The sequence below is a fragment of the Carcharhinus amblyrhynchos genome, chromosome 18, assembly GCF_965287045.1.
Source record: "Carcharhinus amblyrhynchos chromosome 18, sCarAmb.v2.hapA, whole genome shotgun sequence".
Lineage (NCBI taxonomy): Eukaryota > Metazoa > Chordata > Chondrichthyes > Carcharhiniformes > Carcharhinidae > Carcharhinus > Carcharhinus amblyrhynchos.
This window is the reverse complement of record NC_137341.1, coordinates 53,017,733-53,033,195: the sequence shown is the minus strand read 5'-3', so window position 1 is coordinate 53,033,195 and position 15,463 is coordinate 53,017,733. Positions and strand designations below refer to the sequence as shown.

General features: G+C 46.6%; 1 protein-coding gene across 2 annotated transcripts in view; it reads right to left on the bottom strand.

Annotated features, from left to right (window-relative positions):
* The window catches only part of abcc1 (ATP binding cassette subfamily C member 1 (ABCC1 blood group)), a 108,877-nt gene extending 101,337 nt beyond the window's left edge, over positions 1–7,540 (bottom strand). For both annotated transcript variants that reach the window (XM_080207035.1, XM_080207036.1), the window contains exon 1: positions 7,480–7,540. In XM_080207035.1, coding sequence (XP_080063161.1) covers positions 7,480–7,521 — 42 coding nt within the window. In that variant the 5' untranslated portion in view covers positions 7,522–7,540. The remainder of the gene's footprint in view (positions 1–7,479) is intronic.
* Between the last annotated feature and the right edge of the window lie 7,923 nt (positions 7,541–15,463).

Below are 15,463 nucleotides of genomic sequence, written 5' to 3'. Positions count from 1 at the left end.
CTATCTCTGTCTTAAAAACAATCCATTTATAGCTTGTGGTCCTGACGGCATTACAAACCCTACAGTTAAGACTGTGGTAAGTGAGCATGCACCATGTTACAGTACATTTTTCAACAATCTGTAAACACAGGAAATTTACTCGTCAATCGGCAATGAGTTAACATATCTCCAATTCACAAAAAGGACCACCCACTGATCCAGCAGACTACCAACCTATTTCACTCACTCGTGCTTGCTGTAAATGACTAGAAAACATCAATGATAGTCAGTTAATGAAATATCTCGAAGGGTAAGCTTTTCTTATTGATAAGCAACATCGCTTTACTAAAGCCAGATCAACAGAATTACAACACATCCCTACCATCCTTCTCTTTATAAATAAAGTTAAATTTAAAGTTTATTTATTAGTGTCACAAATAAGGTTTACACTAACACTGCAATGAAATTATTGCAAAAATCCCCTCGTCGCCACACTCCGGCACCTATTCGGGAACACTGGCGGAGAATTTCGCATGGCCAATGCACCTAACCAGTACGTCTTTCTGGCTGTGGGAAGAAACTCACGCAGACACAGGGAGAACGTGCAAACTCCACACAAACAGTGACCCAAGCCAGGAGTCGAACCTGGGTCTCTGGTGCTGTGAGGCAGCCGTGCCACCCCTAGCCAGATCAGACTCTTTGCAGACGACTGCCTACTCTACAGAACCATTACTGAAGCAGCAGGAGTCATTATCCCCCAGGAAGACCTAAATAAACTCATCAAACACGCCAATATATGGAAATGAAATTCAACGCAGAGAAATGCAACAGCATGCAAACCAGTCATAATCAACATCCAAAGACCAATTCCACAGTGCACGATTCCCTCACCTTTATAGTTACAAAAGAATCCACATCCAAAATGGAGTAGACAAAGTCAACAAGTAGCTGTCCAGGCATCCAAGGTGTTTGGATTCATGAGGGAGAATTTTGATTCCCTGTTCAAGTACAGTGGAGGAAATGTCGTACCAAGCACAAGTCAGATCACACCACGAGGACAGTGCAGCCACTTGGGACACGTGCTGCTAAAACTATTGCCCTCCCTGCGAAGGTTCAATGCCTGGCTTTGTTACACAAGGTGCCAGGATTGCCTGGTTGGTAACGTCAGTGGGTTGGCACAATCTCCAGAACCCAAAGGACCATAGGTTGACATGCCTCTTGCAATTCAATATTTCTAAGTAGTATATCAAATCCAAAGAATTCTTAACAACAGTTCCAATTGTACACATGACAACATGCTTTCTTTGCTAACTCACCCCCTCCCAACACCTTAAGGTTATCAGTTGGACTCGCAATACAGCTTTGATTTTGATTTACTGTCACATGTATTAATATGCAGCAAAAGTATTGTTTCTTGCGTGCTATACCAACAAAGCATAGAAAAGCTCACTGACACTTCGTATAATCGTGACGTGGATGTGCCGGCGTTGGACTGGGGTAAACAGTACAAAGTCTGACAACACCAGGTTTTAGTCCAACCGATTTATTTGATAGTAAACTCGCAAGCTTTCGAGGGGACTCCCTCTTCGTCGGGTGAACGGAGAGTTCTGGCCTCAGAGCATATAAAGCGCAGACAGTTACTGTCTGTGCTTTATATGCTCTGTCCGAGGCCAGAACTCTCCGTTCACCTGACGAAGAGGGAGTCCCCTCGAAAGCTTGTGAGTTTAGAACATAGAACATAACAGCGCAGAACAGGCCCTTCGGCCCACGATGTTGCGCCGACCAATTAAAAAGCAATGACCCTCTAACCTAAACCAATCCCTTTCCATCCATAAAACTATCCACGGACCTCTTAAACGCCCCCAAACTAGGTGCATTTACAACTGCAGCAGGCAGGGCATTCCAATCCCTCACCACCCTCTGGGTAAAGAACCTACCTCTGACATCCGTCCTATAACTACCACCCCTTAATTTAAAGCTATGCCCCCTCATACTAGCTTTCTCCATCCGAGGAAAAAGGCTATCACTGTCCACCCTATCTAAACCTCTAATCATCTTATATGTTTCAATAAGGCTATCAAATAAATCGGTTGGACTAAAACCTGGTGTTGTCAGACTTTCTTCATATAATCTACAGCACAGGACAGGCCCTTTAGCCCAAACTGGTCCATGCCGACCAAAATGCCCATCTAAACTAACCCCATTTTACTGCATTTGGCCCATATCCCTCTAAACCTTTCCTGTCCATGTATCTGTCCAAATGCCTTTTAAAATGTTCCTGCCTCAACAATTTCCTCCAGCAGCTCAGACCACACACGTACCACCCTCTGTGCAAAAACAGTTGTTCCTCAAGTTTCCATTAATTCTTTCCTGTTTTAACTCAAACCTATGCCCTCGAGTTCTCAATTCCCCAACCCTGGGAAAAAGACTGAGTGCATTCACCCTATCCATGCCTCTCATGATCTGATACACCTCTACAAGATCACCCCTCAGTCTCCTACGCTCCAAAGAAAAAAGTCCTAGCCTATCTAATCTCTCCTTTTAAAATCAGTCCTTTGAGTGCTGGTAACATCCTTGTAAGTGTCTTCTGCACTCTCTCCAGTTTAGTAATCTGTTTCCAATAGCAAAGGCAACCAAAACTGAACACAATACTCTGGGTGCGGCCTCACTAACATCCTGTACAACTGTGATATAACTTCCCAACTTCTATACTCAATGCCCTGACTTATGAAGGCCAGCATACCAAAAGCCATTTGCAAACTTAAATCATCACCGCCTCTAAAGGACTCAATTATGGAAAGTCTGTTGAACTTTTTTAATTCATGCGACCATCAATTGCTCACATGGTGAAAATTCCCAAGAGGAGGGGTACAGAGGGGAACTTCACCAATATTTGATGACTTTTTGTTTCACTATGCATAACAGCACATCATAAACGTTTTGCAATTAAAGTACAGTCACTTATTCCAAGAAATGTACCCATCTAGAACACAATTTCTCCAATTATACAAATCTTCCACCAGAGATATGAACAAGTTTGTTGCAAAAGGATTATAACAAAGACTCAGCTACTGGTGCATCATGACTACCCCAAACCAACAGTCGAAGTATGCTCTTCAGACCCTGTCAAACTAGAAGGGTCAGTTGTGTTAAGGGAACAATTTATTTTGTACAAAATACATATTCCTTTATTCAGGACTGATGTGGAGATGCCTGTGCTGGACTGGGATGGGCACAGTTAGAAGTCTCACAATGCCAGGTTAAAGTCCAACAGGTTTATTTGGAATCACGAGCTTTCAGACTGTGGGAGGAAAACGGAGCACCCGGAGGAAACCCATGCAGACATGGGGAGAATGTGCAGACTCCACACAGACAGTGACCCAAGCCAGGAATCAAATACAGACCTCTAGCACTGCGAGGCAGCAGTGCTAACCACTGTGAGGCCCTAGCGGACCATCAACCTCATGTTTCCAGTACTGAATTGCTATGATCTCTGAAAACTGACACAGCTATGTAAGGGATGATGTTTCAGGAGTTCAAAGTGATGTCACGTGATGTGTGAACTTGGATTGATGTTGACACTTGCTCCAATTCTCTGACCCACGCCCAGTTCAATGAAAGATCTGCTTTGGCATTTAAGCTTCACAAAATGACCCCTACATCATCCAGCAAGCCATTCATAACCACACAGCATCGACCTAGTTCCCAGAATGCATGCCTTTTCTCTTTTAATGCATTTTTTATTTTTAATTCACCGACTGCATAACATATTAAAAATCATTTGCACGCAGCCTGCCCAGAGAAACTACAAAGGTGGGGTTTCAAATAGACTGTTCAGAAACAGACCAATGTAGGCTGATGACATTTATTAATATTCAGTTTTCGTTATGGCTTGATGGCTCAGATATTCACTTTAAAAAAAAAGGCACAATAACCTAATTCAATACAAAAATTCAGTACAATCCACCTAACCTGCACGTCTTTCAGACTGTGGGAAGAAATGGGAGCACCCAGAGTAAACCCTTGCAAAACTGGGGAGAATACGCAAACTCCACACAGAAACCGACACAAGCCAGGGATCGAATGGAGGTTCTTGTCGCTGTGAAGCAGCAATGCCAACCACTGTACTACCATGCTGCCCACACGATCTCTACTTTCTCTATCTGTAACTTGTTGGTAGTTGCTACATTGCTTATCTGCACAATGAATCCTATCTACACACAGTTATCTTCATGGGTAAACATTTCATCAGAACAACCAGCAATTGCCTCCAAAATACAACAATCTCAAATCCCATGAGAGAAAATTGACAACTAACGTCCATCTACAATCAGGTTATAGGTTATTTGTATTCCCGAATCTTAGTGAGTTGTATGCTTTATATTTATAGTTTCACTGCAAACGATTCCTTGCCAAACCCAAACAGTAAAGACCTAACATTATTTAACCACTACTACAATTAAAATAAAGTGGACATAGGATCCCTACAGTGCAGAAGGTGGCCATTTGGCCCATCAATTCTACACCCACTACAATCCCACCCCATTCCCCTAACCCCATTTATTTACTTTGGTAATCCTCTGACATTAAAGTCAATTTAGTGTGGCCAATCAATCGCACTTCTTTGGAGCGTGGGAAGAAACCGGAGCACCCAAGGAAACACAAACAGGCATGGGAAAAATGTGCAAGCTCCACACAAACAGTGACCTGAGACCAGAGACCAGAATTGAACCCAGGTCCCTGGTGCTGTGAGGCAGCAGTGCTAACCACTGTGCCACCCACATGTCTTACGATCTTTACATGATTATTAACAAAACATAACATTCCTGAAATCTAAGTATTTCATCACGTGCACGTACTACACATTATCAAGAATAAATAAATCTCAATTTTATAGTAAATAAACATTAAAGGTCTTGAAACATCTCATTATTTAACTGCTTGGCAAGGCCAATCTTATTGATCAAAATGGGACAAGACCCACCACTTTGTAATGCATGGCTATCAGGGGTTTAAGATGGTCGGTTAAGAAAAATACAAAAAATTAAAATAATTTCAAGTGAAACTAGAGATTAAAATAATTTCCTAAAGTCATAGAGATGTGAAAAGCACTGCCCGTAGTTACAGAGAAAACAACTTGCAATGATACAAGTGTCTTTAACATAATGGATAAAAGCAAATTACTGTGGACGCTGGAATCTGAAACCAAAAGAGAAAATGCTGGAAAATCTCAGCAGCTCTGGCAGCATCTGTAAGGAGAGAAAAGAGCTGATGTTTTAAACCCAGATGACCCTTTGTCAAAGCTAAAAGGCATAGAAAGTGGGAGATATTTATACGTAGGGTAACACTGAATTCAACAACTTCAGGTGATTAGCTCTACCCCACCTTGACTCCTTTGTTCTCATTCTATTTTAGTTTTAACAATCTTGTTATCTTTATTTTTCTTTTCCCCCACTCTTCCCCCTATTTTCTCCCCTTTTTGCTTCTGTTTGCCCCAATTTTACTTCTCTCCCACCCATCTTTCCCCTCCCCCCACATCTTCCTCTGTCACAGCTTACCCTCTGACTTCAGTTTCTCTGCCATTTGGCCTTTCACACTTTCTATTCTCTCTACAGACCGACATTAGCAGCTTTTTTCCCTTATTTTTACGGTTAACACATCTTTCATTCCCTCATCCTGCAGAATAAACATCTCCCATTTTCTACGCCTTTTAGCTTTGGCAAAGGATTGGCTGGACTTGAAACATCAGCTCTTTTTTCTCCTTACAGATACTGCCGGACCTGCTGAGATTCTCCTGCATTTTCTCTTCTGATTTCTTTAACATAACAGAATGCTCCAGGGCACTTCATATCAGCATAACCAGACAAAAATCACTAAACCAAAGCAAGTGAGATGAGAAAAGTTTGGTTGAAGAGGGATTTTCAGAAGGGTTTGAAATGGGAGACAGAGAGATTTAAGAAGGGAATTCAACGCTCAGGATCTAGACAGCTAGAAGAAGGGCTGCCAATGGGTGAGGCAAAGGTAGTTCTTGTTAGCCAAATGAGCAAAACTAACTCAAATTAACTTAGGGACAAATTAAGAGGGGCAGCCCCCCAAAATGATGTGGACATGCCGGTGTTGGACTGGGGTAAACACAGTAAGAAGTCTGACAACACCAGGTTCAAGTCCGGCCGATTTATTTGATAGTAAACTCACAAGCGTTCGGGGTTTGCCCCTTCTTCAGGTGAATGGAGAGTTCCATTCACCTGAAGGAGGTTGGACTTAAACCTGGTGTTGTCAGACTTCTTACTGAGGCAAAGGTACTCAGGGGATGCACACGGGCCCAGACTGGAAGGAACACTTGAAGGGTAGGGTCAGAAGGCTAGGTTGGATCAATGCTAGGGACGCTGTACTGTTACCACAAACCTAGGTGGGTAAACTGGGACATGTTCTTTGACCTGGAGGAGGGGAACACATGACTGGGTTCGACCCAGGGGGTGGGGTACATCCTGTTTGACCTGGGAGAGGGGAAACACACGCCGTATTGACTGCGACACACACGCACATGTCCTGTTTGACCTGAGGGGAGCAAGGTTTGACCAGAGGAGGGGGGACATGTCCTTATGTGACCGAGGGGGTGGGGAGAGAGAGAGACCGGGACATGACCTGAGTGACTGAGACACACACACAGACATATCCTTATGCGACCGAGGGGGTGGGGAGAGAGACCGGGACATGACCTGAGTGACTGAGACACACACACACACACACACACAGACATATCCTTATGTGACCGAGGGGGTGGGGAGAGAGACTGGGACATGTCCTGTGTGACTAAGACACACACACACACACACACACACACACACACGTCCTTATGTGACCAAGGGGGTGGGGACAGAGACCAGCACATGACCTGAGTGACTGACACACACACACACACACACACACACATGTCCTTATGTGACCGAGGGGGTGGGGACAGAGACCAGCACATGACCTGAGTGACTGACACACACACACACACACACACACATGTCCTTATGTGACCGAGGGGGTGGGGAGAGAGACTGGGACATGACCTGAGTGACTGACACACACACACACACACACACACACACATATGTCCTTGTGTGACCGAGGGGGTGGGGAGAGAGACCAGGACATGTCCTGAGTGACTGAGACACACACAGACACACACACAGACACACACACACACATGTCCTTATGTGACCGAGGGGGTGGGGAGAGAGACCAGGACATGTCCTGTGTGACTAAGACACACATATCCTGTGTGACCTGGGCTCCTTTCTCTATAATTAGAAGGGCTACATCAGTTTAATGCGGGGTTGGGCTTCCAGCGCGCTGTGTACCGGGGGAGGGGGCAGGCCCGGCTGTGGGGGTGAGGGGGCCGGGGGGAGGGTGCGGCCCCCCCGGGGGATGGAGTGGGGGACCCGCCGCTGGGGTTGGGACACGGGGGGGAAGGGGAGGTCTCACTCACTCCCTCCCTCACTCACTCACCCAGAAGACGGCCGATCCATCCCCGCTGCAGAAAGACTCCATTCCGCCGCCTGCCGCCGCCTCTCTCTGTCTCTCTGCCGCCCCCTCCCGCCACCTAGCGGCAGCGCACCTCCCACTCCGCCGCCCATTGGCTGCAGCCGGAACCCCGCCCCCGGGCCCGGCCCCGCCCCCTCCGGGCAGCGACAGGGTTAATGGCCCCCCCCCCCCCCGCAGAACAGAGGGAAACTTCACCCACTGCAGAGCCCAACCACCCCCTCCCCCCCAACAATCCCCTCCCCCACCCCAAACCCCCCAACAACCCCCAACCACCCCCACCCCAAATCCCCCAACCACCCCCTCCCCCCCAACAACCCCCTCCCCCACCCCAAATCCCCCAACCACCCCCTCCCCCCCAACAATCCCCTCCCCCACCCCAAACCCCCCAACAACCCCCAACCACCCCCACCCCAAATCCCCCAACCACCCCCTCCCCCCCAACAACCCCCTCCCCCACCCCAAACCCCCCACCCCCAACCACCTCCCCCCCAACAACCCCCTCCCCCACCCCCTCCCCCCAACAACCCCCTCCCCCACCCCAAATCCCCCAACCACCCCCTCCCCCACCCCAAACCCCCCAACAACCCCCAACCACCCCCACCCCAAATCCCCCAACCACCCCCTCCCCCACCCCAAATCCCCCAACAACCCCCTCCCCCACACCCAACCCCCTCCCCCACAACCAACACCCTCCCCCACACCCAACCCCCTCCCCCACTAACAACCCCAACCCAACCCCCTCCCCCACCAACAACCCCAAGCCAACCCCCTCCCCACCACCAACCCATTCTCACCATAACCCCCCAGCAGCAACCCTCCCCCACCAACAACCCCCTCCCCCACAACCAACCCCCTCCAACAACCCCTCCTCCACCAACAACCCCAATCCAACCCCCTCCCTCACTAACAACCCCAACCCAACCCCCTTCCCACTAACAACCTCAACCCAACCCCCTCTCCACTAACAACCCCAACCCAACCCAACCCCCTCCCCATCACCAACCCATTCCCACCATAACCCCTCAACAGCAACCCCCACCCCACCCCAACAACCCCCTCCCCACCACCAACCTACTCCTACATAACCCCCCAACAACCCCATGACCATCCCCGCCAACTCCCCCACGAACAACCCGCTCCCACCATAAATCCCACCAACAACCCCATCAACAATGTCCTCCCAAAATCAACCCCCTGCTCCACCAACAACCCCCTCCCAATATCATCACCACCAACAACTCCCAATGCCATCAACAAGATCCATCGACAACCCCCTCCCCACAAAAATTCCCACCCCCACCAAACAACCCCTTCCCCACCCCCATCAACAACCCTCTCCCCCAACCCCAACCTCATGGGGAGAATGTGCAAACCCCACAGACAGTGACCCAAGCCAGGAATCGAACTCGGGTCCCTGACGGCTGTGAGGCATCAGTGTTAACTGCTTTGCCATCTTCCCACCCTATCACCAGTGACTGGAATTCTCTGGCCACATGCCCCACCGCCACTGCCTCCTAAGATGGAGAATTTGGCACTCAGCCAAATCTCCATTCACCGCAACAGGACCAGAGAATCCCATTAGCGTGAATGGCTGGAGATTCCCAAACCAGAAAGGAAAAAGCAACGCAAATCCCAACCCAAATCTGTGATGAGACAACACATGTTGGCACGCAAACACCCTCACAAAATCTAAAATGGAAACACAAAACCCGTTCCACAACACATAATGTCACACTTTCCATTGTGTGTAGCACCACAATTATTTCACTTAGGTTCCCGGTGATTTAGAATGCAGGATATGTTATGCAGGAAAGGAGATCTGCTGATATCACATTAAATTCTCAAACCCAACAAAGTGACTTCACTCCCACCAGATCTTGCAAAACATTCCACAAGTGAGAAAATTCTACTATGTCTTTCTAACTCGAAGGTTGACATCCTTGTTTTAACCCCAGTGTTATGAAATTTTAGTGGGGCCCAACAAGTCAAAAAAATTTAAAATAAAAGCGAGGAGAAGATAATTAATAATCTTTTTTGACAAATATACGTATGAATTAGGTCACTCAGCCCCTCAAGCCTATTCAATAAGATGCATGCATGGTCCGCCTGATTGTAACATCAACCCCACATTCCTACTTAACCCCCGATAACTTTTCACCCCTTGTTATCAAGAATTTACTTCACTCTGCCTTAAAAAAAGAGACATACAGCACAGAAAGATGCCCTTTGGCCCAATACGTCAGCATCAGCTATCAGGTGCCTGTCCCATTTTTCAGCACTTGGTCTATAGCCTTGTTTCAAGCGCTCATCTAAATGCTTCTTCAATGTTGTGAGGGCTCCCGCCTCTACCGCACCTTCAAGCAGTGAGTTCCAAATTCCCCCCACCCTCTGGGTGATAAAGCTTTTCTTCGCATCCCCTCTCAATCTCAATACCCCACACCTTAAATCTCTGCCCCTAGGTTCTTGACACCTCTACGAAGCAAAAAACGTTCTTCCTCTCAACTCTATCTCTGTCCTTCATAATTTTGCATACCTTAAATCAGGCACCCACCCGCCCCCACCCCCACCTTCTCTGCTCTAAGGAAAACAACCCCAGCCTAACCAGCTTCTCTTCATCGCTGAAATGCTCCAGCCCAGGTAACATCCTGGTGAATCTCCACCGGACACTCTCTAGTGCAATCACATCTTTCCTATAGCGTGGTGACCAGAACTACACACAATACTCCCATTATAGCCCAATGAGTAGTTTATACAGATCCATCATAACCTCCCTGCATTTATATCCTATGCCTTGGCTAACAAAGACAAGTCTTCCATTTGCCTTTTAACCACCTTATCTACTGGTCCTGCTGCCTTTAGGAATCTTTGGACATGCACCCCAAGGTCCCTCTGGTCCTCTGTACAGCCAAGCGTCCTACTATTCATTGTATATTGTTTTGCCTTGTTAGTCCTGCCAAAATGCATCACCTCACACTTTACAGGGTTAAATTTAGTTTGCCACTGTTCTGTCCATCTGACCAGCCTGTCTATATCACCCCGTAATCTCAAGCTTCTCTCCTCACTATTTATCACACCACCAATTTTTGTGTCATTTGCAAACTTACTGATCCCCCACATTACATAAGAACATAAGAACATAAGAAATAGGAGCAGGAGTAGGCCATCTAGCCCTTCGAGCCTGCCCCTCCATTCAATAAGATCATGGCTGATCTGAAGTGGCTCAGTTCCACTTTCCCGCTTTCTCCCCATAACCTTTAATTCCCTTGCCTACCAAAAACCTATCTACCCGTGTCTTAAATATATTTATCGAGGTAGCCTCCACCACATCAATGGGCAGAGAATTCCAGAAATTCACCACCCTTTGAGTGAAGAAGTTCCTCCTCAACTCCGTTCTAAACTCCCCCCCTTATCTTGAGGCTGTGCCCTCTAGTCCTGCTGTCCTTTCTGAGCGGGAAGAATCTCTCTACCTCTACCCTATCCAACCCTTTCATTATCTTATACGTCTCTATAAGATCCCCTCTCATCCTTCTAAACTCCAACGAGTACAAACCCAGTCTATTCAGCCTCTCTTCATAGTCCAACCCCCTCATCTCAATTCTAGATCATTAATGTACACCACCAACAGCAAGGGACCCAGCACCGATCCCTGTGGACACAGGACACAGGCTTCCAGTGACTAAAATAACTTTCAACCAACATTCTTTGCCTTCTGTCATTAGCCAGTTGGTCAAATTCTCCTGATCCCATGGGATATTATCTTCTTGATCAGGCTCCCTTGTGGGACCCTGTCAATGAGGACCCTGTGGAGGATAGTTCCAAAGACTCACAGCCCCTTGAGAGAACAACATGACTCTTCATCCCTGTCTTCAATGAGCAAACTCTTACTGTTAAACAGTGACCCCTAGTTCTAGATTCTCCCACAACAGGAACATCCTTCCCACATCCACCCTGTCAAGTCCCCTCGGGACCTTAAAGGTTTTGATCAAGTCACCTCTTACTTTTCTAAATTCCAGTGGATATAAGCCTGGCCTGTCCAACCTTTCCTAGTTTACTGAACTGCTCTGAACTGCTTCTAACACCAAGTCTTCACTGAAGTGCCTCTTCTTATCAGCCCTCTTTAAGCCCTTACATAAGAACATAAGAACATAAGAAATAGGAGCAGGAGTAGGCCATCTAGCCCTTCGAGCCTGCCCCGCCATTCAATAAGATTATGGCTGATCTGTCGTGGCTCAGTTCCACATTCCCGCCCTCTCCCCATAACCCTTAATCCCCTCTCTTATCAAAAACCCATCAACCCGCGTCTTAAAAATATTTAGCGAGGTAGCCTCCACCACTTCAATGGGCAGAGAATTCCAGAGATTCACCACCCTTTGAGTGAAGAAGTTCTTCCTCAACTCCGTTCTAAACCGCCCCCCCTTTATCTTGAGGCTGTGCCCCTTAGTCCTACTGTCCTTTCTGAGCGGGAAGAGTCTCTCCACCTCTATCCTATCCATCCCATTCATCATCTTATACGTGTCAATGAGATCTCCCCTCATTCTTCTAAACTCTAACGAGTACAAGCCTAGTTTATTCAGCCTCTCCTCATAGCTCAACCCCCTCAACTCCGGCATCAGCCTAGTAAACCTCCTCTGCACTCCCTCCAAGGCCAAAATATCCTTGCGTAAGTACAGCGCCCAAAACTGCACACAGTACTCCAGCTGCGGCCTCACCAATGCCCTATATAGCTGCAGCAAGACCTCCCTACTTTTATATTCAATCCCCCTCGCTATGAAGGCCCTTCTGAAAGGTTCCCTGGCTTCCAACCAGGGAGGTTACTGACGTGGGTTCGCAGCATGGGGTGCATGTAGTCCCTTTCCATACATGGTAACTCTCTTCAGAGAGTTTGGCCAAAACGGAGGAAAACACAAATATTGTCCTTATTTGTTCAGGGCCGAGGATCTCTGGTTCCAGCCTCCAAGGCAAGTTCAGATTCGCCCTTGCTTATCTCCGACCTTTCTGTGTGTGACTATTAAACTTGGCTGTCTAAATTCCCATCAGGCCTGGGTGCTGTTTCATTTAGATTGTGCAGTTGTGTATCTGGTCTTGCTGTTCAGGCTGTGGACCACTGAGCCACACCTCCTTATGTCCTGCTCACAAATTACTTGCCTACCTATCTTTGTATCATCAGCAAATTTAGAAATTTGGTCCCTTGGGGATTTTCACAGTAAGTTCATTGCAGCGTTGATATCAGCCCACTTGTGACTAATAAATAAACTCTAAACCTTCATTCAAGTCAATATAAAAATATTTGAGGCCCCAGCACTGATCCCTGTGGCACGTCATCAATCACATCCTGCCAATCAGAAAAAAAACAAGTAAAGTTTATTTATTAATCACAAGTAAGGGTTACATTAACACAGCAATGAAGTTACTGTGAGATTCCCCTCATCGCCACAGTCTGACACCTGCTTGGGTCAATGCACGTTTTTCAGAATGTGGGAGGAAACCGGCGCACCCGGAGGAAACCCACGCAGACATGGGAAGAATGTACAAACACCACACAGACAGTGACCCCAAGCTGGGAATTGAACCCAGGTCCCTGGCGCTGTGAAGCAGCAGTGCCAACCACTGTGCCACTGTGCTGCCCTCTCTTTGTTTATGCCAACTCTCTGCTTCCTGTTGGCTAACTAATCTTCCATCCATGCCAATCTGTTACCTCCTATACCATAAGCTTTTATGTTCCACAATAACCTTTGATGTGGCACATTATCGAATGACTTCTGGAAATCTAAGTACAGTATTGAATTGATTTATTATTGTGTTGGGATACAGTGAAAAGTATTATTTCTTGAAAGCTATAAAGACAAAGCTTTCCACTTATAGAATACATAGGGGAGAAGGAAAGGAGAGGGTGCAGAATGTAGTGTTGTAGTTACTGTCAAGGTGAGGAGAGAGTCAGCTTATATGTGGTAGGACTGTTCAGAAGTCTAGTGGCAGCAGGGAAGAAGCTGTTCTTGAGTCAGTTGTTGTATGTTTTCAAGCTTTTGTATCTTTTTCCCAATGGAAGAAGGTGGAAGAGAGTATGCCTAGGATGCATAGAGTCCTTGATCATGCTGGCTGCTTTTCCGAGGCAACGGGAAGTAAAGACGGAGTCAGTGGATGGGAGACTGGTTTGTGTGATGGACTAGGCTACGTTCACAACCTTTGGCAGTTTCTTGTGGTCTTGGGCAGAGCAGGAGCCATACCAAGTTGTGATGCATCTGAAAAGGATGCTTTCTATGGTGCATCCGTAAAAACTGACGAGAGTCGTAGTAAACATGTTAAATTTCATTAACCTTTTGAGAAAACAGAGGTGTTGGTGGGCTTTCTTAACTACAGCTTCGACACGAAGAGACCAAGACAGCTTATTGGTGATCTGGACAGCGAGAAACTTGCATCTCCACTTTGTCCCCGTTGATGTCGACAGGGACTTGTCCTCCACTATGCTTCCTGAAGTCGATGACCATTTCCTTTGTTCTACTGACATTGAGGGAGAGATTATTGTCGCCGCACCAGTTCACCAGATTCTCTATCTCATTCCTGTACTCCATCCCATCATTGTTTGAGATCCGACCCACTACGGCGGTGTCATCAGCAAACCTGAATATGGAGCTGGAGCAGAATCTGGCCACACAGGTATATGTGTTTAAAGAGTATAGTAGGGGGCTGAGGAAAGTGAGAAAGTGTACCTTTCTGCGCATCCATATTGAGGATGACAGTGGAGGAGGTGTCATCCACAGGTTAAAAGCAAAATACTGCAGATGCTGGAATCTGTAACAAAACCAGAAAATGCTGGAAAATCTCAGCAGGGCTGACAGCACCTGTGGAGAGAGAATAGAGCCAACGTTTCGAGTCTGGATAACCATTCATCAAAGCATCCACAGGTTCCGCTTTATCCACAGGACATGTGTCTCCTTCAAAAAACTCCAACAGATTACTTAAACATGATTTCCCTTTAACAAAACCATGTTGACTCTGCCTGATTGTCTTGATTTTTTCTTTTTATAACATCTTTAATTATTGCTTCTAACAGTTAGGGTGGATGTTAAGCTAGCCAGACTGTATAGTCTTGCTTTCTGTATCCCTCACTTTTAGAATAATGGAGTTTACATTTTCTATCTTCCAAACAATCTCATTAGTCACTTCTTTCAAGACCTTCTGGTGAAGTCCATCTTATAATGTTGATCAGATGGCAGCAAGGCCAGGTCCCATAAACAAAAAGGAGATAATGACCACTTATCATCAATAATTGATGTGAATAGAGGGATAAAATGGGCCATGGAAATGGGAGGAGATTCCTTCTTTTACAATTGGAACCTCACAAAATCTTACAGTGGCTACTGCACAGAATGAGGCCATTTGGTCCATCAAGTCCATGTTGGCTCTGCAGAAGCATCTTAGTCCCACTCCTCATCCTTTCCCTGTAGCCCTGTAAATTCTTTATTTCCAGATACTCAAGAGATGGAATTTTATGGCTCGCTGGAGCGAGACCAGAAATTCCCTCTCAAGGTCAACGAGCATTTCTGTTGTCCACTTCTCATTGTTCCTGAGGAGCAGTGTCGCGAGGCAGCGATTTTTGGGCGCATGAGGAGGCAGCAAAAAGGTACATTTTTCTGTTTATATTGTTTAACTTTTTATTTCTAGTTTAAGTCGCGAGTTTCGGCGATTTTTTTTAAAATTAGTTAGAAACCGGAAGTCGTCACTAGGACACTTGCCGGTAGTTGTAGTTTTTTTTTCTCGGGCCCCAACCCTATAAATTAGCGCAGTGAGGATACCCGATCCTCTACACTGGTAGAGAATCCCACCCTCCCACCTCCTCTAACCTAATTATAAGTGTGGGGGAAGTTTTTTTTTAATATTTTTGTTTTTATTTTTCTGCTGGTAATTGTTTCAGGGATGGCAGTTCAGGCAGTAAGCTGCATCTCCTGTG